The 26,759-nt window shown below is 38.4% G+C and overlaps 1 protein-coding gene and 1 pseudogene across 1 annotated transcript in view; both read left to right on the top strand.

Moving 5' to 3' along the window:
• LOC127413618 (collagen alpha-1(IX) chain-like) overlaps positions 1-6,083 on the top strand; it is a 43,292-nt pseudogene extending 37,209 nt beyond the window's left edge.
• A 4,674-nt stretch (positions 6,084-10,757) lies between these two features.
• Positions 10,758-26,759, top strand: part of LOC127413606 (collagen alpha-1(XXI) chain-like) — a 123,839-nt gene continuing 107,837 nt past the window's right edge. Inside the window, exons 1-7 of the mRNA XM_051650879.1 lie at positions 10,758-10,935; positions 14,346-14,476; positions 14,783-15,343; positions 18,128-18,293; positions 18,391-18,619; positions 19,683-19,856; positions 24,491-24,568. Coding sequence (XP_051506839.1) covers positions 14,377-14,476; positions 14,783-15,343; positions 18,128-18,293; positions 18,391-18,619; positions 19,683-19,856; positions 24,491-24,568 — 1,308 coding nt within the window. The 5' untranslated portion in view covers positions 10,758-10,935; positions 14,346-14,376. The remainder of the gene's footprint in view (positions 10,936-14,345; positions 14,477-14,782; positions 15,344-18,127; positions 18,294-18,390; positions 18,620-19,682; positions 19,857-24,490; positions 24,569-26,759) is intronic.

The following is a 26,759-nucleotide window of genomic DNA, read 5'->3' as shown; positions in this document are numbered from 1 at the left end:
GGTTTAAGGAAGTGATGTCTTTGTTCCTTAAACATTTCCTGCTAGTGTTCAAACTAATTCAAAACAGTGGGAGGTGCTTCATTCATAGTGACTTTAACACGAATAACATAAACTGTTATCATAAAATGACATTATAAAAATGTAGACCATGTTGTTTGATGGCTAGATGATCTCTGGATGCTTAAAACTAATGGAAGTTAAAGTGTCTAGATCTCTGAAAAAGCAACCGCAAATGGACGCATGAACCGTTGCAATAAAGCGAGATGGCTGGATACGTGCAATACTAACAACTGAAATAGTCTACAGTCCACTGTGAAGTTTGCATGAGTGTGGGCTCTGCAAAAGGGCAGGTCGATGCCAAAAAGAGGGCAGTCGTGAGCTTCCTTCTGAAACTTAAGACAATCCAGAATCGTGGATTTCATGGATACATTCAAAGGAAAGCCACAAGTCTGCATGTATCCAGTGCATCATTTGTGACAGATCCTACAGTGGCTCTGTAGGAAAAGAAGTCCCGCCTTTCCGCTAAAATAGTTAATCGGTAGTGCTTCATTTTATTGCTCTAGAATGTGCATAAGCTGAATCCACTTCATAAAGAGTTTTTAGCCTCAATTCAGCTAAAGAAGCAAAACTGATGTATAATGCATTTACAGCATTAGTGATTGAAATATGTTTTTTAAACTTCACCTTTCCCCAGTCAAGTGAATAGGAGCTGTACTTGCATGTCTATTGACTTGCATGACTATTAACTATCTCTTGTTGCCAAGATGGCCACCAAGTGGACTAACTTGCCTAAAAGGGACTTTGTTATGGTCCATAAAAAGGTAAAATTCAAATCTTCCTTCTTACTTTGGACAACCTGAATGCATGTTTACAGGTTTTGTTTATGAAGTGTCTTTCATTTGCATTTTTCTAGTGGACTAACAAGCACCACCTTCAGATATAGTCTTCTGAGCTTCCGGGAGATACGGCCCTTGTGGCAATTGCCGTAACATGCATGAAATATGTGGTTACTATTTTGGTGTTGAGATCGCTAGTAAACGCTTTCTCATTAATGCGGCTTTCTCTGCAGCTTAGGGCAAGGTTTTCATTTACTGTGGCTTTAAATCCATAATAAGGCTGTTGAAATATTGTTGGCTGTATTTGTTTCGTCTTCATTACACAGCCACCCACTTCCAGACTACCACGGGCGAGAGGCACACTAATCTGAGCTCCATGTTTCAGGCCAGCCATCTCAGTGCTAATGATCTCTTTCCTAGGGCCCCACTCTTCCTGCTCAACATGTTATCGAGGTGTGCAAGCGGATTGTGCTGGAGCAGATGTCCACCTTTGCTAACTCTGTGAGGAGGACGTGTGCAGCTGTGTGCCCACTCTATGGAGAGGTGCCCATGGGCGCCCCAGGTCCACCAGGGCCTAAGGGACCAACTGGACCTCCAGTAAGTTTCCCACCCCGGACAAGAATAACACCCAAAAACCACTATAATGATGAAGCAGTATCAAGTTTGCTAGTCTTTGAAAAACAGCATTTAGATGTGGTTTGTTTTATACATCACACACTTGAAGATAGCACATGTTAAACCTGTTTTTGCCATAGTAAACCAAGGAAGAAAACGGTCCATACATCAACTTTCTTCTAGGCCAAGTTTGATATGTACATAGTGGGAAGGCCTCTGGAGAACGTGCAGCACTGTTTGGCAGTAAGGGTTGGAATTAAAACATTCAGAATTTCCAAGTCCCTGTGAAGAAAAATAGGAAGTCACAGACAAGGCACTTGCTCTGTGTTGAATGGTTTTTGGAATGAATCCCACCTTCAGTGGAGTGGAAACCTTTCCATATTTCTCTAGCAAAGATTTTTTTCGGACTTCTCGAACATTTTCACTCAAGGGGCCCAAAGGCTGATAAAAATTTACAGAGCTTCAAATTTAAACATGTAAAATATAAAAGGCTGTAAAATAACTACACATGACCTAGAGAGGTTTTCTTTTTTTAAAGTTTCAGGGTCAGCAAGGCAGAGAATTCAGAATTATTTTGGTCATGTCTGAAAAGTGCCTCACTTTATAATTACATAAAGGATAGTGATAAAAATAGTCACCATTTACTCACCCTCATGTTGTTTTTAGACCTGTATGACTTTATTCTAAAAGAAAATGTTTTGCAGAATGTCCAAGCTACTCTGTTCCAAATAGGGCTGGGTATTGATAAAGATGTCCAAATTCGATTTTAATTCACAAGCTCGCGATTCGATTTAGATTCTGATTCATTTGGATATATGTCAGTTATGTCCACTTTCTTTACATATGAAAAAAAAAGGATTGCGTGGCTCTTGTCTTCGGACACACATTTCATGGAACGAGTCAAACCAAACTTTTACTCTGAGCACGCATAAAAATTATCTCTGTGCTGAACTTCTAATCCATTATACTACTCAATCAGTGATGAGTGGAATCTGAGCATTTACCATCCATTGGCTAATTATAGACATTTTTAGTTGCATAGTTGCATTTTTAGTTCCAGTTTGGTCACATATGTGAATGATTTACTCATATTCATGGCCGTAACCAGCTATGAGGATACCAAGGACCGGACCTCTGGAAATTTTTCATATTCCAAAATAAAATTTGAAACTATATACAACTAAACAACACGCGACTAAAAAATTGTATTGCCTTAGGTCAGTTCATATCAGTCAAGTTCACTATATAGTGCAGCGCATTGAATATTTAGTTAAATATTTATACAAAAAGTTTTTAATATCATTAATCGGCTGTAAATTACTGTCCAGACATCAGCACATACACAGCGCTGTCATGTGGCACCTGTTACTTTTCTCAGCGCAGGCCAGGATGGACCAATCACAGTCGATTATTGTGGCGAGTTTCCATCCACAGGTATGAATAATTGCAAATGTCAGATTTTTCATTTAGTAATTATTCAGAAAGTTTTTAATATCATTAATCAGCTGTAAATTATTGTCCAGAGGTCCAGACCACTGCTAAAGCAGCACATTGATGGCGCTGTCACTTGGCACCTTTTTGTTTTTTCTGGTCAGCACCTTGTCAGCATGTACCAATCACAGTTACTGGATGGATGAGTAGTTTAAGACAATGATTGCATAGATAGTGCTGCGGCGGGATTCCATCCATTCGTACGAATCATAGCAATTATCATTTTTTATTAAAAATTACTATCCAGTTTAAATATGTCTCCAATTATATAAAAACGTCTTGAGATTTGAATGCAGATCAATGGAGGATTCAGTTTTCTGAGCCGTCAAGCGCCCCCTGGTGGAATAAAGAATTATGTCTCAAAGGTAACAGTTTCCCAATTTCGGTTCCTCACACACATCTATTATATGACTTTAGAAAACATGTAAAATAACAGATAAGTCACTGAAGAAAAAAAACTCACATCTTCTATAAGAAAACTCTATGTCTTTATGTCCAGTGGCATCTTAATCCGGTCCTGATGATCATCATGACATTATCTGAAACGTTCAAAAATGGTAGCACACTACACTACACCATCTGTACTACAGACTACAGTATGAAATATGTCCAATATGCGAACAGTGGCCATGATGAAAGCTATGCTTTTTCATTAATTTTAGTAGCTGATGTTTCGCAACCTCATTGGTAAAAACATAATTTTAATTTTGGTACTATTCTTGACACCCCAGCCCGGACCTCTCTAATTTTCAAACCCTGGTTACGGACTTGATTGCATTGTAGGGGCTGCACACAAAGTAAAATATAAAAAAAAAAAATCTATATCAGATTGTTCAAATGAAAATTGCGATTACTCAGAAAATCTATATTTTTACCCAGCCCTAGTTCCAAACAAAAAGTAGACTGATCAGTGGCTGTCAAGCTTCAAAAAATAAATAAACAAATAATAAATACATTCACAATAAAAGTAATAAAAATAGTAGTTTGATTTAAATGTTGCTGGTTTGATTCCCACAGCTCCCTTATTACAGTTGTGCCCCTGAGCAAGGCTCTCAACCCTAGGTTGCTCTGGGGGATTGTACCAGTAATAAGTGTTCCATAAGTCAATGATAAAAGTGTATTCAAAATAACAGCTTACTAACAAATGACTACATTTTCAACTTCTTTAAATGCCATTTTAACAGGGCAACCCTGGCATTGATGGTTTTAAAGGAGAAATTGGGCAGCAGGGATTCTATGGAGAGTCCGGTGACCAGGGCAGACAGGGCTCATCAGGTAAACCATCTCCATACTGTACAGATTACAAATAGTAGCCTACTGACCATACACCAACACTAGAGTGGTCCTCCACGTTGGTGCTTACACATTTGAAACAAATGTGTTTGCCTTGATGTCAGATAGCGTAATATGTTACAAATAAAGAACAGGCCAAGGTATAGAGAAACAATAATGTTATGTCAACATAGCTCTTGGCTGTGTTCACGCACTGATGAATTAGTATAACAAATACTTCTCAGCTGGTTGAAAAGCTGCCCCAGTGGGCAGTCCACATGTTGGATTCACCTTCTAAAAGAACTGTTGTCTTTTGCAATGGGTTATTTGTCAAAAAAAAAAAAAATAATAGTAAAAAAAAAATCTATATATAAGTAGTGTTAGCCTGCAAGTGTCAGCAGAGAAAAGTAATAGCTGTATTAAACATGAGCAGCTGTGTGACTCCACTGCCAGACGCCATTACTGGCAAATGAGTGTAGGGGTGTAATTGAAGAATGGTTAAAATAAGGTGTTTAATGAAGGATTAGCCATGATATTACCTTGTTTAGATGCAAAATAAAGTGTGCAAGTTAAAAATGTAAACAAAATAGACACAAATGTTTTGTGCTTGCATGTAGGTGGGATTACAGATTAGTATTGGGGAAGCTACTTTGAAACTGTAGCTTCCCAAGCTGCAAGCTACTTTAAAGTAGTTAAACTATGGTCAAGCTACACTTTTGGAAAAGTAGTTAGCTACACTATGAGCTACTAAGAGAAAGTAGTTAACTACATTGAAGTTATTTAACTAAACAGTGAGTTTAAGAACTGGGCTAATTATGAATATACCAACTTCTCGTGAATAGCTAGATGTTTAGCTTAGTTTCAAAACATTAACTTTGTAGCACTACCTGTTCATATTGTACAAAATCATCACCTTTTCAGTCAGCACGAGCTATTCAAGCTACATTCCTTGCATTATACATCATGAATGCAAGCTGGAGTATGGTAGAGTCCACTAAGTTTTTCCTGTTACAAATGACAAGCCGATCTTTCACATTGTTATTGGGTCAGCAATGATGTCCCCAGCCAAGCTAATGAAATCAAAGATACATTGTTTAAATGCCTTAATACATTTGGTTTTGCCACAGGTGACAAGGGAGCTAAAGGTTATGGCCTTCCTGGCCATATTGGGGACCAGGGACCAATGGGTAACAATAAAGAGCTCATAACAAGAATTTACCTCTCCCTCCATCAAAACATCATAGAGATTTAGGAAATTAAAAGTCATACTGCCATGTAAATTATAGCGCAGATCTACATCTTGGCTATTTTTAATATAATTACTAGGTCAGCGTGGGCGTCCTGGCCAGGCATTTGATGGGCAACCAGGTCGGATGGGTGAGAAGGGTCATGTTGGGCAGCCTGGTTTGAGGGGTCACCCTGGCCTACGTGGAGTTCCTGGAGTCTGTCTGACATCTGGATGTGCTTTACTCAATGCTACTGCTAATGCACCACATCAACAGATACCTCAACAGGCACCTCAACAGGTACCTCAGCGGGGAAATCAACGGGCACCTCAATGGTCGCCGCAGAGGTTTAGGGGACGCCAATGAAAGCACCCTCGAAACTTAGACAGTGACTTTTGATCAATGTGTGGATTTGGGTCAATGTGTGGATAATAGTAGGGATTAGTAATTGAAATTGTGACATGAAAAAGTAATTAATGTAAATATAAAAGAGAAATTTGTCCTTTAAAATATTAAAATGCAGAGAATTTCTAATGGTTCAAAAACTTTTCATATAATCCCAAATAAAGGTTATTTGCATATATTATAATAGGAACCAATAATCATTTAGTTTTACCAATGTTCAATGTAGTTTCAAAGTGATCTGCTAATCGCTCAATTTTATTTTCAATTAATGTTGTATATAATAAAAATGAAAAACCTTCCCATTATCTTTTCTCTCTCCTGACTTGTGGTTATCATTAGAGGTCAACTGATATTGGATTTTGATGATACCGATAACTGAGGTGATGGAAAAAGCTGATAACTATTAATAATTGAATATGTTCATTCTATGAAAATTCCTTACTGTGACCGGCAAAGACAGACGTTACATGACTCGGACAAAAGCATGGTTGCAAGCAGGTGTTTACAACACAGTCAAATGTAAAGAAAGGAGAACATATGTCTCACACACCACCGTAGATCGCAAAAATCATTATAATATACACAGCCACACTTCTGCAGGTACATACACTCACCGGCCACTTTATTAGGTACACCTGTACATCTACTTATTCTTGCGATTATCTAACCAGCCAATCGTTTGGCAGCAATGTAATGTATAAAATCATGCAGTTATGGGTCAGGAGCTCAATTTTGAAATTTGATGACATAATGAAAAAAAAAGCTGGTTTCTTTGAGCAGCCACAGTAAGGTATAATCTATGTATAAATGTGATACTGTGCCATTATTTGCAGAGTAAATTCAGAAAGCTGCCTTAACAAAATATGAAGCCAGATGACTCTCCAATCAAATATATATATTTTTTTTCATCCATATTTTGTGGTGGTGAGGGCCATTGCCCAGTCATGGAGTTGCAGCACCATGATTTACCTTTTTATAAATATTTATAGTAATAAAAATATATAATTCTATCAAATGACTCATTATTGCATTACATCAAAACTGTTGATTTGAAAAATGATTTTAAAATAACAATACAACTATTTTAACCATACTCTTCTGGGTGATAATGAATTTGAATTTGTGCTAATGATTTTTTTTAGTTCACTATCGCACTAGTGTGAACACCTAAAAAAAGTAATTGTACAGCCCTGCTGCCATTAAAGTAACAGTTTGCTCATTTCAGTATGGTGTTATCCTGTCTGGCATAGATATCTGTAATGACATAATTGTGTAATAATAATAGATCGGAAATTATTTTGGTCATGAATGACAAATATTTTCCATGAACAAAGCTGGCTTTTCACTTTGCACAACACAGCTACAGTACGTGATGGAGTCTCAAGGTTGACTTCCAATACTGTTCCGTTACCTTCTTTAGACTGTGTCTGTGCACGAGACTGTACATGCTCAAATGACTAGATGGTGTTCCCTGTCAAAACACTGCACCAATTCCTTCCATGGAAACTCTTATTGCTTCTGTCTCTCCGTCTTTCTGTCAGCCTAATCACTTGATGCTGCTACACACCACACTAATCACCCGGGCACGCTGCAGAAGCGATCACGTTAATTGCCGTTTATTGCATGGAATTATAAACCATTTCAGTGCTACCGACATGGCCTGCCAAAACAAAGAGGGCTCATTTATTTAGCTGAAGTTCAAAGCGGTTCAACTAAAACAAAGAAATAGAGAGAGAGAGAAAAAAAGATAAATTCTGCTATGTTTCTGCTTTAGCAGTACACAATTTCTCATCCTATTAAGCAAAAATGACCTTAGATTAAAAGGCCACAAAACCTTTAATGGGTGCACACATTGTTTATAAAAGTAGGAAACTACGCTACTAGGCTATCCACACACACTTTTGCAGAACAGTATGAAGGTCTATTTTACTAATCCAAGACCATGGTGGTTGTTATTCCATAAAACTTTTTTCTTCACATTTTTCTTCATAAAACATATCTTTATTATGAAGTTTGTGGTACACTTTTGAAACACCATGTTTTTTAGTGTGCTTGTCTGTGTTTTCCACAATTTCCTTATTTGATAGTAGTTGGCTTGAGCCTTCCAAACTACTTAACCACACTGTAATTCATCATTCTTGCAGTGACACCTCACAGCAGTTTTTTCCCACTCTGGGAACTAATATGGCCCTTTTCTTCATGGTCGTGCTTTGTTGCCGTTTTCCAAACCCAATGGAATATGAGTTTAGGAGCCTAGCTGTACCTTTCAATTACAAGAAGCCCTGTGAGGAAGATACCCATTACTTACAGCGGGATTCTCCAGTCTTTCAATTGTTAACGCATAAATTATGGCCAAGGAATTCTCAGATTTAGCTTTTGTCAAGCTGGGAGCTGCTTTAGCAGGTGATCACCAGCAGGTGGGCTTGGTCTGCACTTGTGTACTGATGCACCAGCTTCCCAAGGCTGAAGTTGGGACCAGACCAAGTCCAGATACAATTTTGTTCACTTTAGTGTTCACTTGGGTACCCTTCTAAAAACAACAACAACAACAAAAAAAAAACAAACAACAAAAAAAAAAAAAAAAACAGTGTGCTATTCCCATGCTGGTATTGGCTGGTTTATCTTGGTTAGTGCTGGTTTGATCTAGCTGGCGAAGCTGATGAAGCTGGTTGACCAGTATAGTCTTTCTGGTGAAGCAGATTAAGATAGTTGAATCACAGTCTTTTACTCTGTGCTAGGGGTGCTCATTATTTTGGTTACATGCAGAGTCAAATACACTTCAAAATATTTTAATTGGATAACTTTATTAGTGGTACAGTGAAGATTATACCAGTGATTTTACTTGAGAATGTGAAACAATGTTTACTTAATTAACACATTCGTTGATATTAGTTTTTAATGTGGTATTGAAATTAGAATCAAGAAATTTTCCTGGTATTGGTACAGACTACTGAAAGTTTGGTATTGTGACAACCCTACTGCGCACTCTGATTGACAGGCGGCTTATGTGTGTGTCCTTATGTGCGTGTACACTCGCTGAGTTGCTGTAATGCGGATTAGTAACGGTATAATACATTTCAAAATTATGTGAAAATGCCCTTCTTGATGAGGTTTTAATTTAAACAGTCATTTATGTCTAAAGTGAAAGCAAACAGCAAAAATATCGCAATTAAAGTATAAATGTAGCCTAAAGACACAGTCACATATCTGCTTATGGTGAAATTCCGTGGGTGAAGATGTCGTGGGAAAACACGTGTGAAACCAAGAAAAATATAATTGTCAAGCTGCCTTTTTTAATGCTGTACTTTATACTCAGTGAGACTTAAGTTAAAAAGAAACTCGCCACAAAAATGATATCCTTGTCCATGTGAATATTTAGTGTACCTGTTTACGAAGCACTGTCCACACAGAGGTCACCGCCAAATCAAGCAACTTCTGATTGGTCAATGTGGCGATTTCGCCTGTCAAAGTTCACCAAACTTGAACTCGAGGCAAAATCATCGAGGAAATTCTTTGCCCATCGCACCAAATTAATGAACACGCGAATTCCTATTGAGATGACCGTATTTCGCCCATGGAATTTTGCCATGCAATGCCTATGTGTGACCGCGCCTTAATTGACCAAGTATGTCCAGCACGTCATTGATGTTAATCGAAAATAACAAGAAAACAAGAAAACCACCCACTGTTCTTGGCTGAATAACTTTAGTAGCTTTAAAAGTAATCATGCACTTTAATCATACTGTGAAGACCAGTAATTTAAGAAGTTTTATTTAATTTATTTTTTCAATGAACGCTTAATTGAATATTGATGCTACTGTTAAAAAAAAAAAAAAAACATGCGCTATATTATTTTTTAGTTTTTTTTTGTTTTTCTTAATCTTTGTTTTATGGCTTGTATTTGCTTGTATTCTTTTCGTTGTTCTTACTTTCATTATTTACTTGATTAATTACTTAAACCATGTTTACATAATTTGTCAGTATTTTGTTGTAGTATCAAAATTGGTATTGGGAGTTGTCAAATTGCTTTCATATCTTAGCAAAACGGACATTATATCTGAAAAATACCTAAATGATTCAGAACTGAATCAGGTAAAATCGAAATCGAACTGAGAACTTGTGAATTGGAACAGAATTGAGAGGGTCTTGAGGGTCTTAATTCCCAACCCCACCAACAATACTTGTGTTTTCAAGAGGATAGAAGAATGCTGATTAAGGAGGTGTGTTAAATTTGCTTCCTGCAAATCACAGGTGAGTTTTGAAGAGCATGCTGACAGCGGCGAGAATGAATCCAAGAGGATGTGGGTGTATATTCCTTAGAATTTTAGATGTTGGAAGCACTGTAGTTCTGTGGGTGTTAGTGGAACAGAGCTTGTTCATTAATGATCTATCTACTGAATTAAAGAAGGTAAGTGTGCATAGCATTGAATAGATATGGTTTCATAGCCATTTGATTCAACAAGGATGCTGACAATGTATGCCATTTATTTATTACAATTGAATATCAATAATTCATCCATTATTCTTAATGACTAACAGAATACCACACACGTAAAAAAACATTTTTCCTAAAGATTAATTCAAAAATTAAAAACTAACTCTACTTAAAAACAACTAACAGGCAACAGTCTTGCCCTCGCAAATTAGTTTCAGAGAATATGAAAGCATGTTCTCTTATCTAATCTTCTGGCTCATTCCAAAAACCCCCTCACAATATTTATCCTCTCAGCCATCATACATAATCCAAACTTTGGAAGCATATCGGAATTACCATCATTTTCCTTTTGCTCCCACAAAAGGGGGCTGACTCTTTCAACTCTCTTATTTAGTGGAGCTCTCCTTATCTGTGCCTTATTTCAAACTCGTTACCAAGAGAGAGAGAGAGAGAGAGAGAGAGAGAGAGAGAGAGAGAGAGAGAGAGTTGGAAGGTGAAAGGAGAGGGCAGGCTTACATCTGCAACTTTGCAGCCTCCCCAAACCCACCTCCTCCAACTCTGCGCTTTGCACAGCCCTGGCCATGGGATACCAGAGAGCGTGAGTGAGGGGGGATATTATTCAAAAAGAGTCCAGCTCCACGCACATGAAGCTCTGGTAAAACTTTTCTCTCTTTAACTATCATGTTGATTTGATTCACTTAATTGTGTGTCACTTTATTGTTGCAATTTTTCCTTTGGCAGCAACCAGCATGAATAAGATACTGTTTCACATCTTATTAAATCTTGGCTACCCCACCTGGTGAGGTCATTTGCACACAAAAAAATTGCTTGTTTGAAATTCATCCAGGGCTTCTTGAGAACTGCATTAAATTTTCATTTGATGTTGGTATGCGTTGCAACCTATTGAGCCTTGAGGTGATGTTTTCCCTATCGAGAATGTCAAAAGATGCTGTGCTTTGCCTTTTCTATTGGTGTCTTTGCAGACCATTGATCATGCATATTTTCAAGGGTTGACATCCTGCATACTGAAGCCATTAAGAAATGTTATTAGTTCATTATGTGTGTGCCACTGTCACAAGACAAGAATTAATTGAATTACTTAACTGGCCTTTGTCCTGCACCCGTTGTCCACGGATAAATGTTCAAGCAAGTTATTCATTCGAACTGTTATACAAGGGACAATGTAGCCTAACTCATACAAGTTTTGTTTACCTTGTGTGGGTAACATCAGGGATTAAAATAGGGCTACAGAAAAAAGCTGGAAGAAGATCAAAAGGGAGATTCTCCAACATCATGCATGTTGATAACCTGCATAATATGGTGGAAACCTCAAGTAACAGCCCTGTCCTCAGAAGACTGCTGCCTTTACAGTCTTGATTCTGTGAAATAATTTAAGTGGTCTCTCTGATATAATGTTTTGGCTATCTCACTGGTGCCTGAGGAACTTGGCCCTCATTTATTTTCCCCTCATGTTGGCAAACTAATTGAACATGCCTTGCAGCAGTTGTTGATTTTGGTAATGAAAACCACTGTGTTACAATAGCACATTTATGGCTTTGCAATGGAAAACAATCAGAAAGGTTTTACTAAGACAATGGTTGCCAGCTAGAAAACATGAAGATAACTGATCCAAGACAAGCCTTACACAATAAATCAGGACTAACTACAGATGTGGAGTGAAATTAGAAATGCATGAGAAATGCCTTTCCTGGGAAACTGACTAAATAAAGCATAACATATTTGGCATGTTTGCCATAAGGATATGGAGAGGTTAATGCCTCATCTGGAGGACAGCGAGGAATCAGCTGTTCAAAGGTTTTCTGCCTCCCACATTCTGTTGGACAAAACCCATCAGTGTAAAATAAATCTTAAACAAGTATTACTACAAACACAATGAATTACTCACCCCAGAATTCCACAGAGATTTGAATGTCATGTTTTTGAAAGAGGCATGTTGAGGATACATTTGGCTGAATTTAAGGGTGTAATTCCTTGTGTAGCGGAGGATGTTTAAACATGTTGCATTCCAGCTACATTACCTTCCCAAAGGCTCCTTCATCTTGACCTGGGAATGGAACAGTAAACTGTCTGGAGGTCCCTAATAACTTCAAAGGTCAATGAGGTCATGGTACAGAGAAAAGACATATGGCAGAAGGTACAGACTGCCAGACACATGTCTCGAAAGGTTTCGTGCAAGATCAGTAGTCACTAATGCTGTGAAAGTTATGCTGCATAACCGAATAGTACATACAAATTTGTTATGCGGTCTCTTTAGATGGTCTAAAGTTGCCTCAGCTTTGTCACAAGTACATCAGTTTGGTCATTATCCAGAACTGGAATTTCACTGTCAGCTTCGTAGAAATATCCAGTTCCGAGGAAAAGTGGGGGTGTAGGTCTGAAAAGGGTTAGCATTAAGACATGCCTGTGAAAATAATGGAGCATTCCACATACCTCCCCCAGTGCTGAGCTTTGGAAATCACTGAAGTAAGGGCCAGTTCCACCATGGCTGTCTGATGATGCACCTCTAGGTCAAAGTCTGGAAAAACCCCAGTCATATAACTAGCCAGTTGACAGATGTGCAGCAGGGTTGAAGGCGGTACAATAGTTTCGCTCATGTTCCAGTCATGCTCATGATCTCTCAGCTGGTGAGGAAGGTAACTTCATTGGGAATCGTTGGTTGACTGTAGCAATCAGCAGCAGGCCTAGAGAAATCCCCCCAACCCTTCCAGTGGGAATATATCTGGTTTTCATTTATTACTGTGTGTTTTTTATAATGTCTGCAGTTCTTGTTCTTGCTGGAAACTGCAACAAAGCCCAGTTTCCAACAGAAGCCAGAGTTAGATGAAGAACTATTTCAAAATACATCATGATTCTACTTTGTCAGATTAAGCTTGATAAAAGCATATCATGTTGAGCACCAATTGGACAATTAGGTAAATGATTAGTGTCAATTTAAATACTGAAATTACATACTCATTACATCAGTGTCGGCTGGTGTTTTTCAAAATTGGGGAAGAGCAGACTATTGTTTTTGGTATCTGGTATGATGCTTCCAAAATCTGCTCAAAATACAACTCAAACAGTGAAATTTCCTAATGGAAATAATTAACAAAGCTTAAAGCTGATTTTTGCAACAAAACAGGCAAAATATCTGATTAATTGTGTTACATAAGGCAAATACATGAGTGTGAATCTCCGAGCTACCAAATACTTGATGCGTGATAGTGGTACTTCTACATTTCATATGCTGTCAATAACCAAATATTATTGGCCATTTGTTGCAAAGTCCCACCCATTTCGAAGCTCGACCAATGATCATATAGATATGCCGGGCTTACACAAATTCTGGCTTGACACAAATACACTGACTAAAAGCCCAATGTCCAATAGGCAATCAGATGCAGATCCAATGCAAATAGCACACAGGAGGGTCCCATAGACTCCCAGTGAAACATGGTGTCCAGGTGGCCCTCAAATGGCGTGTTAGGGCCTCTCGTCTAATGAACATCGATCTTTGGCATCCTGATTTTAATGGCACAGGTATCTGCCCATTGAAGCACAACTTCAGAAGTCACAAAGAGTACAATAGTGATGTGTGATATTTTACTTTTTTTGTTCACTACAATATTAAAAATGGACAAACAGTAATATGAAATGTATATAGAACTTGTCATTGCCACATTTCATATTAAATTTTTGGGGAAGCTGTGCTTCCTGTGTAGTGTTGAAGCAATTGCCACTGCTTTATATAATATGCCTGTTTCTCATTCTGGTTATAGAAATATGCAGACAACCTTATTTTGAATTCCCTGGGTTACATATCCAACCTTAAAAATGCACAAGCATCTTTGTTGGCTTAAACCGAATTAACTGCATTGTATCACATGCACAACAAATCCAATAAAACTGCAGCTCTACTGTTTTGGTTGGGGTATTAACATTGATCACAAAGAGCATGCTATTCATTTAACAAACCTATTAAACTATATTTTAACATCTCCAAATTCAATGGCATTTATGAGAAGACATCTAAAAAATGCATGATTTGTCTTCATTTCTCTTCAGGTGCTAAACTGGAGCTTGGTACATCAAGACCATGGGTTGTAAAACAAGATCCATGCATTTTGTTTGTCGATGTCTTTACTTCATGCTCCTTCACTTGTTTTGCACAGCACAAGATGAAGACATGAGATTAAGTAAGCATGCTTCTTTCATCTCCACTAGTGTATGTTGCATAAAGACTTTTGACTCTGATAACATCACCTAATTACACAGTTCATTGTGGCTGTCTTAATACAGACCAAATGGGACAATTACTGCTACTGATAATTCCACAAGGAACACAGACCAGATTGTCAATTATTTGGATCAATAAAACATGTTTGTTGTAATTATTCTATGAACAAAAAAGAATAAAAGATAGAACTTTGGAGTGCGAAGACCAAATGACCAACTCAAACTGTACAATACATTGTTATTTTATCTTCACTCTTCAATTTCAGGTTGCAGGACGGCACCAAGCGATTTAGTATTTATACTCGATGGATCGTGGAGTGTGGATGACATAAACTTTGAGATTGTCAAACGATGGCTGGTGAATATCACAATGAGCTTCAACATTGGTCAGAAATTCACCCAGGTTGGGGTGGTGCAATATAGCGATGACCCCTTCTTACATATACCGCTGGGAAAACATTTCTCAAGCAATGACCTCATCAAGGCCATGGAGTCCATAGACTACATGGGAGGGAATACAAATACAGGGAAGGCTATCAAGTTTGCCAATGATAAACTCTTTGCCCTGTCTGAGCGAGGTCCGAATGGCATCGCAAAAATTGCTGTGGTTCTGACAGACGGGAAGTCACAAGATGAAGTGCTGGCAGCTGCCGAAGCTGCGAGGAAAAAGGGGATCATTCTCTTCGCAATTGGTGTCGGGTCTGAGACAGAGGAGGCAGAGCTCAGGGCCATTGCCAACAAACCATCCTCAACATACGTGTTCTCTGTTGAAGACTATAAAGCTATCGTAAAGATCCGTGAAGTTATTAGGCAGAAGCTGTGTGAAGGTAAGCCTCTGTGTATTGTTCCTCAAGATTGGATCACTCATTTTTCAGTGGCAACATTTTAAAATTAATTTACACATTATTTTTCACACACGTCAACGTGAAATGATTCAGTTTTATGGGCTTGAGCTTTCCGCAGGGGAGGAAGGTTGTTGCTTTACCGTCATGTACCAGTGGAGACAGGTTTACAGCATCTCCACGTTTGAGCTGAATGCATAATTTGGTAGCTCTCACCTCATAGCATGGATTACAGTCTGATTTATGTCCTAAAACATACAGGTGTTCTGAGTTCACCATGGTGGCTGTAAATTGTAAAGTGTGAAATTAGGATTATGCCCCATTTTTCTGAGCTTGTTCAAAGATTGTGACATCAATTATTAGCAAAATGACTAGCAAATTTACCAGTCAGACTGTCTGAAAATTCTGAAAAGTGTCAGTAATTGTTTTAATATGTTTGTAAGCCACTAATTCACTTTTGGCACAGGCAAACATCAAGTTTGAATATAGTTCCCTCAAACCAAAACATTCTCATTACATTTCAATTTGCATTTAAGTCTGTTGAAAAGTACAGGTAGCATAATACTAATGTAACAATGGTGGAATAGCAGTGATCAAATGCCAAACTTGATCATTTGCAAGGCTTGAAAAGTGAGGGAAGCATATGTCCCAAGGCACTCTTCCATTCTAACAATGGATTACTCATCAACAACTCTATATGGACTAAAAAGTGAAAGTAAAAATCTTAAGTACAATTTAGCCATTAGGTTGGAAAAACCGCCCTCCATTTGCTAAGTCTCTTGAAACCCATGCTAAAATTACTTTCTGGACACTAGAAACGTTAATGTCTAAGGTACCTTATGATTGTTATGGTCATCTCTCGTCTGGTATTTGTGACAGCTGGGACATTCTTTAGCTGGACTGCATATTTGCACAATGTCCAGTGTTCCACGCCAAGGTCTTCCACGACAGATTTTTTTAGATTGATCTCCAGTCCAAATAAAATATACCAGTACATTCCATCAATGTTTAACCCCTTCCAGCCATTTTTACTCAATACATACACTGTGTTTATTGTATGTAGCTACTTCAGGACTTGAAATTTGCCTGAGATGGTTTGATTTAGAGGGTATTGCACAGTCAGCTGTGAGTAATCGCGATCTTCATTTGAACGATCATTATATTGATTCAAGATCTATCTTTTATTCTATGTGCAACCCTTTACATTGCAAGAAAATCACTGCATATGTGACAAAATGTTGCACTACACAACTAAAAATGTCCATGATTAGCCACAGACTGGTAAATTTCCAGATTTCACTGGCCAGGAATTGAGTAATATAGTGGTGTGACGAGGAGGAGGGTGGGGCTGGGCCATGAGTGCATACGGCCGGCCCCCAATTGGGCTAATCAGCCGAGGAGAGGGATAAAGCCGAGCCGGATGCGGCAGTTTGGGCCCGGCCCCGCCCCGCCCTCCTCCTTGTCACAAGAGGTAAAGAAGTTTAGTACTAAGAGCCTTTCACTGCATGTTTAGAATAAAAGTTTGGTTTGAATCATGCAATTTGTTCCCAATCCATTTTATGGATCCAGATTATAGATCCATTTGTCATTGAATAATGTCTCTTTTAAAACCCTTTCTGTTTTTTACAGTCAGTTGTTGATCAAAAACCACAAAAATAGAAACAGTAAATTCTAATCAAACATAGCACGGATGTGATAAAGAAACCATGTGACTCCACTCTTGTTAATATGCGCTCAACCTAAACACTTCTTTGAGATGCTCACTGAACTGCTGCTATTCTTAAAGACACGGTACCATTTAAGCACTTTTTCTGTATATCAATGTAAATACAAAATAATGTAAGTAGTACAAACTGTGCATGTACACAATAAACATGTTCTGATATGTACAGTATATATACAATATATCTTAATTTAAGACATCATATTTATGATTTAATATGTGGAACTTGTTCATTATTAAAAGCTACAATGTGACTAAAATGATAAAAAATGTTAAAATACAATTGGTAAAATCAATATTTAGTGATTTACCAAGTTAGAGTTTCCCCTGTTTAATTAACAAAATTAGGTAGAAATTTATTTCATATGTAATGTATGTTTCATATGTAATATGACATTATAACTGAAATATACCCATATGGATCGGATTCCAATCAAATCAGAAAATCTGCATGAATACCCAGCCAAAATTTCTATTTTTTATAATTTACTAGTTGGTGTACCTTTTACCCATGTATAATTAGTCTGTGTAATGTCCACGAGACCCTGATCAGATTGGATTGTGGGTAATAATGTGAACATTACTCACATTAGAGGATTTGAAGCCTAATAGCATTTGTCTTAAAATGTATTGTAGAATGCGGTGAATTTGTACACAAGCGGCACTTTAATGGCTGAAACAGTAGTGCATTAAAGGACTATCCCTAAAGCCCAATTCGCACCCCCAGCGACTTTGTTGTTTGTCCCTGTACTGTATATCGCTAGTGGACGTTCTCTCCTACTGCTGGTCGCTCTAACATTATTGGTGGACTACACAACTGGTGGACTAGACAAGCCATAGCTTTAGAAAATCTTAACACAAATGAGACATTTTGCCAGTAAAAATAAGATTATATCCTAATTTGAGGAGAAATTGGTTCAAATAATTTTTAAAAGCTCAACTTCTTCATCTTGCCTGCACTAGACTGCAGTATATCTGCAGTATATCAGGAGACTAATAAAATGAGCTCCATTTACTTTTTTGTTTCTCTCTTTAATGTACCTTAGAGACTGTATGCCCATCAAAGATTCCAATTGATTCTCGAGATGAGAAGGGATTTGACATTCTCCTTTATCTCAACTTGGCCAAAAAAGCCAAAAAGACCCAAGGATCATTTTACGGCAGCAAAGCCTACCAGGTGACATCCCGAGTAGACCTGAGTGAGAACACTAGGTAAAGGTATTTTTGGGATGAAGCTTTGCTGTTCTTGTATGCACAATGAAAATATTTTGTTTGAGTTGAAAAAGTGTCTTCATCTTAATGTCCATAGGATGTTATTTCCAGGCGGACTTCCACCATCCTATGTTTTTGTGGCCACACTGAAATACAAAGGCTCTGTGATTATGGAGGAGTGGGATCTGTGGCGGATACAGACTAAGGATGAGAAGCCTCAAATGGCAGTTACTCTAAATGGACTAGACAGAACAGTAATGTTCACCACCACCAGCAGTGCACCAGGTGGAATTCAAACTGTGGTCTTTACTAAGCCACCAGCAAAGGTAAATACACAGCTGGACGGAAGAATACTCCAAACAAATCCTGATCTCCATGACTTATTCAGCACTTATTTTTTGTTAACACTTGTCAACATTAGTCAAGTATCTCCATCAGTTATCAAATTTCCAAGCCATATGCAAATGAGAATACAGGAACAAAATCCCTGAAAAAAAAAAAAATCAGCATAGCTGGTCACTATAGCCGGTCACCATTTTGGGTGGGAATCTTTAGGCATCTCACGATTCACTTTTGATTCAGGGAGTCACAAAACAATTCCAAAACTATTTCCACTACATCTCAGTTTTTCAGCAACAGCAAATGAGTGCAAATCTTTGGTGAGTGTAGGTGGCTCGTTTGCTAAATTCTATGCACTAAAACTGTATTACAATATGTCTGTTCTGACCAGTCAATAGGGACAGAGTAAGCAAGTACAATAACTTAGTATCAGAAGTAGCTCTGCTCCCTGTGTGAATGAAATACAGTGATCTTAAACTTTGTTGTGCCAATCAACATACATTTTGTTTGACCAGTTGCATTATGCTCGTCTTCGCTTGTCTAGTCAGCAGGAAAACATCAACAATATCAGACAAATTTCACAAAATTGACAGAATATCCCTTAATAGTGGATTCCAGGCTTTCTGTAGCCAAGAACCTTATAACAGACATCAGACATACTAGTCCCCATTATTGATCAAAAGTAGGTGGAATTTGGACAAAGAAAGACTTTTTTATATATTATATTTTTATACTGTATATTTTCAATCTGGTCTTTTTTGTTTAACCTATATTCTCACTTTATGGCCAGACTCCTTGGTATTTAAATTATGAGCAAAACAAAAGACAACAATGTGGTTTTAGTGACATTGAGTACAGCTAGGTTCATTCTTTTATGAAAAAAAGGAAAAGGTCCACATAAATCCTTAGTTCACAATGTACTGTATATGCTACTGAAAAATAGTTTACAGAGATCTTCATGATATAGTCACATTTCAGCTGTATAAACTAGCCAAGTGAATTATACCAAAGACACCTTCAGCATTCTGTTTTGTTTTATTTATGTTACAGAAACTTTTTGATGAAAATTGGCATCAGCTTCGTCTTCTAGTAACAGAGGAAGATGTCACTCTGTATGTTGATGATCTAGAAATTGAAACCTTGACATTGGAGCCTCCTGTTGGTATTTTTATTAATGGACAAACACAGGTTGGGAAGTATGTCAGCAAAGAAACAACAGTACCTGTAAGTACTCCAAAGGCTTCTTGGACTTCATTCTATAGACTATCATTGTAATGCATTCTATTGTTAATATTTTATTATTTAGAAATGTTCTAAATGCGTTTTTCTTACCTTGTCAAATTTTTTGTATAAGCTGATTTTTGGTAGTTATGAGTGTATTGGTGTGCATGTAAACATTGCATGCAGTGTTTACATTTTCGGGGGAATCTACAACCTATGAACTGCTTACTCATAGTTGTCTCTGCATATTAGACTGGGATATGAGAAAGTATCTTGACATCAAATAAATTACACCGCATATAAATATATACTGCATGATATGGCTTTAGAACTTTTTATGTATAAAATTAATACAATGATGAATGAGCATATTATAAAATTAAAACTATGATACAATATTATTGGAATATTAGTGTGCCTTTGTTATTTTTTGCCAGTGAACAACAACATGGAACATTTTCAACATGTGCAACACAGCAGTGGTCTTGTGGAAAAGCAGACATCATATTGACACCAAATGTTTTTTATATGCAAAAGAGTGCATCATTGCCAGTGCATGAGCATCAAGATGCTACGTTCATGGGTAGAGTTCTTATCTAAGGATTCTGTCCATCTACAGACTCCCGCAGCACCCCCGCTGTGGCTCTGGATGCAACATGGGAGTGCTGCGTGAAGCTCAGATATTGAGCGTCAAGAATTTGAGGAAAGTCTTCCGCTGGCGCAAGCTTTGTGGGCTTCCAGCTCTCCTTCTACAGCATTTTCGCCCAAGGAGTTTGTCAATGAAAATCTCCATCCCTCTGTTGACATGGACGGCTCCATTCCATTTGGTATATCTCCAGATGATGACATTATGTCTATCGCTGCATCGGAAGCCGAAGCATGGTTCCGTTTGGCTGATGATCTGACTGGCTGTCCCGCAAGCAAGACAGCTGAGAGAGTTAATAAATCAGAAGACGAACTAGTACGCAACCTCTCCAGGGCAGTCAAGGAGCTCGGACTCGAATGATCTCCTCCATCTGAGCCTGAGCATTCACGACTGGATAAATGGTATCTGAACGTGAGCCGGCGTCAAGCCACTCCTCCGTGTAAAGTACCATTCTTCCCAGAGATGCATGCTGAGCTCTTCAAAACATGGCGTGCGCCCTATTCATGTTTCAGGATTGACCGCCTTTACCATGCTGGACCATGTGGAGCAGAAGGGCTATACTACCCTTCAGGTAGAAGAGGTGATTGCAGCACTTTTATGCCCTGCCTCTGCACCTGGCTGGGTGAAGCACCCTTCTCTCCCGTCCAAACCGTGTAGACTTACATCCGCTCTCATGGCTATGTCTTACGCAGCCTCAAGACAGGCTGCATCGGCCTTGCACACCTTGGCGGATTTGCAGGTCTTTCAGGCAAAAGTCCTGAGAGACATGGACGAGTGTGGTCCCGACCTCACACTCTTTAAAGAGTTGTGCGGCGCAACTGATTTCGTGTTGCGCACCACCAAGATTACTGCTCAGGCCGTCGGAAGATCGATGGGCAGTATGATGGCACTCGAGCTGCATCTCTGATTAAACCTTTCAAAGATGCATGAGGTGGACAAGGTAAGACTTCTTGATGTTCCAGTGCCTCAGATGGGCTTGTTCAGAGATGCGATACACATTTTTCCAAAAAGCTTCAGACTGCAAAGAAGCACTTGCAGGCAATGAATAATTTCCTGCAAACCCATGCTGTAGCCGCTGGCAAGCAGCTTCATGCAAGGTCTTCATCAGGGCCGCGCCCTGCCAAAACCAGTACTCCTCTGAATTCAGCCCCATCAAGCGGCACTGAAACAGCAGTGAGATCACAGCGCCAATGGCCGAGATGCAAGTCATTGCTAGCAGGCCCTTGCTGTGGAGGGAAGAACCATTCCCCCAAGCCAGCAAAAGCATTCCTGATGATGTCCAGTCCAGCAAAGAGGAAGCCAGAGCTCCAGCCACTGTTCACCCCAGCCCAGAAGAAGGCTCGGTTCCCTTCTCTTCTCCCCAAAACCACTGTCGGGAGAGATTCAAGTTCATGTTCAAGCATAAAAATAAAATGTATGCATCTCGAAGCTGTTGCGACGGATGCAATTACATACTCATAAAAGATAATTTACCTCACCATGCTGTAGACACACCTTCCACATTTTCTCGGATAGAAACCAAGATTTTATGCCCTCTCACGCTCCATGCAGATGCCTGGAGTGCGCTACTGGGTATTTACAAGTGGGTTCTCAAAACTGTACAGAAGGGCAAAAATCACTTCAATGGCATTCTGTCCTCCACAGTTTCAGTGCAGAATGCGCAATACTCTGCTCAGAGGTGAAGACCCTCCTTGCCACAGGCCGTAGAGGTCATTCCATCGAGCAAAGCCCAAAGAGTTTTTTTTACAGCTGATACTTTCTTCAACAGAGGCCATTTCTGAGATTTGCCTTCAAGGGGATCTCACATTAGTTTTAGGTCCTCCTATTCGGGTTGTCCTTGGTTCTCCGCATAGTCAAGAAATGTGCAGATGCAGTACTTGCCCCCATCAAAATTCAGGGCATACACATCTTGAATTACCTGGGTGACTGTCTAATTTTAGCACAGTCAGAAGCGGCATGTTACAAGCACAAAGACATCTTGCATGCACATCTGCAATATCTGGTGCTGAGAGTAAACTGGGTAAAGAGTTTACACACACCTATTCAGAAAATCTCCTTCCTGGGATTCAGTCACTATGCAAGCATATCTGAAAGAAGCACACATTCAACCTATTCTCCACCACTTGTAAGACTTCAAGCTGGGGAGAATGTTTCCTCTTAAAACATTTCAGAGAGCACTGAGCACATGACCCCTCAACAGCTGCCACACCATTGGGCTTGCTGCACATGAGATGCCTTTAATGTTGGGTTGGTGCAAGGGTACAGTGAAATGTATGGCACCATGTCAAGTTATGCCTACTAGTGACGCACTGCTGTTTAGCCACGCTGGAAGAAAGCCTCATTCTATCAAATGGGTGTTGCGTTAGATGAAGTTACCAGATGCAAAGTAGTCACCACGGACGCATCCAGCATGGGCTGGGGAGCATTGTGCGATGAACACCCAGCCTTCTACTTCTGGACAGGTGCCAAACAGAGATGGCTGTTTTCCCTTCATGGCAAAATAGTTATTGTAATCATTTATCTAGTGATTTATTCCTAGATTCTATATAAGAAGATTCAACTCTTCCTTTGGTTGGTTTAAGGTGCCCCCGCTGGTAGACCCTTTTTATAACCACAATCAAAAGACTGTGGATTCAGTCCTCCCTCAAAACAGTTCATCACCTCACGTGAGCTCTGTGGAGAAAATTGGCTAACCTTGGACTGTTATCTTGCCTCCTTTCAGACAAGATATGTATTTATATTGTGTCACTGATGTGTTACTCACTTTTCTGGGCTCTTCCCCACTGAGGTGTGGAAAAGTCTTCCTTTGAAATTTCTACCACATCTTTTGATAGCAAACGCATCCAAATCAGTATTGTGATGTTGTGCTGAAGGGACCCCTAGCGTCAGCATCGACATAATGTCAAGTGACTGACTTGAAAGGAAACGTCTAGGTTACTATGGTAACCCCGGTTCCCTGAAAGAAGGGAACGAGACTTTGCCACAATATTGATTGCCACTGAAAAGGTTGTAGAGATCCTCTCGCCTCTTCGGTTGAATGTCCTGAGGAGGCTGTTTTCCGATCCACCTTATATACTGTATGCTCACAGAGCATGGAAGTCGGGACTTCAAAAGACATCTGCCAATGTAATTGGCATGATGGAAAACCACTCAGAGAGATCAGGGCTCTCAGGTGCGACCCCTGGCGTCAGCATCGATGCAATGTTTCGTTCCCTCCTTTCAGGGAATTGTGGTTACCACAGTAACCTACAAGTTTTCTTTTGCTTGTCTGCTTAGTTTGGGTTTGCACTATCATGGGTCTTTTGTTTCCAGCCCTGTTTGTTGTTTTCTTTGTTTTATTTTTCTGAGTCCAGTGTGTTGATTTTGTATTTTACTTTTAATAAAAAAGGCTTTTGGGATTTACTGCTGTTTGGATTCTGTTCAAAAACCTGACAAAAAATTCACCCCAAAACAAAGAATGCTTAAAAATCAAGATTTTCACAATCAGTGACTTTTAAGGGGGCGTTCACACAGAATGTATTCTTGCATTCTGTCTTGTCTGCACCTTTTCAGTTGTTGGTCACATACACTGATATCTTGGCCATTCTGGAGCCAATTTTCTCTCTACTCTCTCTCTCTCTCTCTCTCTCTCTCTCTCTCTCTCTATATATATATAAATATTTTGTTTTTTTAAAACACCAAAACACATCCTGTATGTACACCCCAATGTCAAATTGTGGTTTAGTGCATAAACATTCAATGGGTCAGCCAGATATTGGCAACTTCCCGGTAGCATCCAGTCAAGTAACTTACAGAAATATTCATGAACCATGCCCTCATAATAGTAGGATTAGTTTATTCACCAGTTGTGAAGCACACACTTAAAATCGTATTCCTTTCAGCCAATAAGTTTGTCTACTGGACATCATGCAAAGAGCCATGCCTTGCCCTTTCCTACACCCCGTCCCTGCTTTTTCTATAACTATTTGTATTTTCTTCTCTTCCTGAACAGTTTGAAATACAAAAACTCAGAATCTACTGTGACCCTGAGCAGAATAACAGGGAGACAGCCTGTGAAATACCTGGAGTTGTGAGTACCAGAATCTTGGATGTTTCTGTTTTGGCCAATTCAAATATGTTCCACCTATTAATTCTATATCGCATCAAGAGTGACTTTATATTTGAGGTATTCTGTCTAATACCTGAACTAAAAATCTAATATTTTAAACTTTATGTAGAGTGGCCCCAAAAAGTATTTGGACACTTTTGGACACTTAAGTCACATTTAATGTCTGAATGCCATTGCATTAGACATCAAAATCTCAGACCAAGTGTTATCTACAAAGAAATGATGCTAAAGCTTTTCTCAGAACTAACTTTTCTGAGTCAGTTTTGCAAATAATTTAATCACCTGTTTCCAAGATGACTTTTAGTGGATTATGTTTTCAGTTCCCTTCAAGTTCAAACAGGTTTCCTAATACTTCTTTTGTAAAATGTTTTGCTTGATAAGTGTGCTTGTTCTGTCTTTCTTATAAATAAATGACACTTGGTTTAAAAAAAATGTTTTATGTATAATGCAAAGACTTTCACACAAATACTTTTTGGGGCCGCAGTCATGTTCTGTAGTGTATTTAGTGTACTAATAACATCTAATCTGTTCCATTTCACTTACAAAATAAAAGCATATCAAATTCAAAGAGCATGATACTTGCTCAAACTGTTTATTAGAAAAGCCAAAGTTTTGTGCAACATCAGCTTTGCCATTGTTTTCAATTAACTAACCGTGTTTGCATGATCTGGTTTCCCCATCTCTTTCAGACTCACTTTATAGACTTGTAGGGCATATATAAGGGCATAGATAAGAACTCTACCTTGTCTTCCTCTTGTTTTTGCACATGTCATGTTGCAGTAGAGCCTTGCACCTCTAAGCTAAATTATGATTTTTGCTATGGCTGCTTCATATACATGTCCATTCCTTTCATTTTTTAGGATGGAGAGGTATGTACTTTGGAAGATGGCTTTGCTCGCTTTCAAAAGTAACTGCTAATCTCATTTTTGAATTACAGAGGTAAGATTTGCCTCATGTTCTTCTGGAGTGTCCACATATTATCATAGCTGGTTTAAGCTATGTGATATCTAAGGACTGATAGCGGCTTTGAGAACATCTGATGCTGATGCTGGTGTGACAGTCCACATTAACTTCCTCACTGACAAAAGCATTCCCTGAATTCAGTATGTACGTACATTTACATATTGACAGCATCTAAAATACAATCATTTTACGTACTAACAACTTTAGAGACGTACTAATGTTTACATATCTTTATTTAGGCCATGAATATTGAATTCATGGAATTAATTGTTTAATTTAATTGCATTTATAATCAAAGAGATTAATTAAACATTCAATGCCATCATAGTAATCACATTTACCTAATACTACATCATAACAGTATCATTCTTTTCTATATGATTTCTGATGCTGTATTCAACTCATTTCAAAGGATTACTATATCACTTTAACCAAGACTACATTTTAAAATGTTAAAATTGATAAAAATTATGTAAGTAATAAAAAATAAAATAAAGCATGATTTCTAGTCACTTTTTTTTTAATTTAAGTTATCGATGCAGACTTTAAGACATTAGGGCATCTTCTGATCATTTATAGAAAGCATAACTTTCTATAAATCTGCTTTGAAACAATGTGTTTTGTGAAAAGCACTATACAAATAAAAAAGGGCATAAAATAAACCACAAAAACATGATAAAAGTAATTCATTTTATTGTTTATTGTTAATCCAAGTCATCAGATTGCTCTGTGTGTGGAACAGACTAGGGATGGCATTATTGAGTAATTTTGTAGTAGAGTACTCAAAAAATGAGCAATCGGCTACTCATAAATTAACATTTTTAAATGAAAATAACAAATATGACACATACGTAAAATAAATATTTTGTTTTATTCAAAGAAGTTACCTAGAATTGTTTTAAAATATCTAACTTCAACATACTGCTTTTGGAAAAAAATGCATGTTCATTAAAAAAATAAGTTATATGCATTAATTTAAAAAAAATAAAAAAATAAAAACAACAGTAAAAAAACAAACATTTGTATTAACCCGAAGCAAGTCATTTAGAAAGTGATTAAAGTTGGCTTTTTAGAAAATGCGCTCTGCCAGTGTTCAGAAATGTCATGCCCCATAAACACATACTGGTCTGATATGCTTTCTCGTGCCACTTCACATTTACTGTACTTTCCACCATAAATGTGGATCCTC

The sequence above is a fragment of the Myxocyprinus asiaticus genome, chromosome 23 (genome assembly GCF_019703515.2).
Source record: "Myxocyprinus asiaticus isolate MX2 ecotype Aquarium Trade chromosome 23, UBuf_Myxa_2, whole genome shotgun sequence".
In the NCBI taxonomy this organism is placed as follows: Eukaryota; Metazoa; Chordata; class Actinopteri; order Cypriniformes; family Catostomidae; genus Myxocyprinus; species Myxocyprinus asiaticus.
Note: the sequence above shows the minus strand (reverse complement) of the source record. Positions and strands in the feature narration are given on the sequence as shown.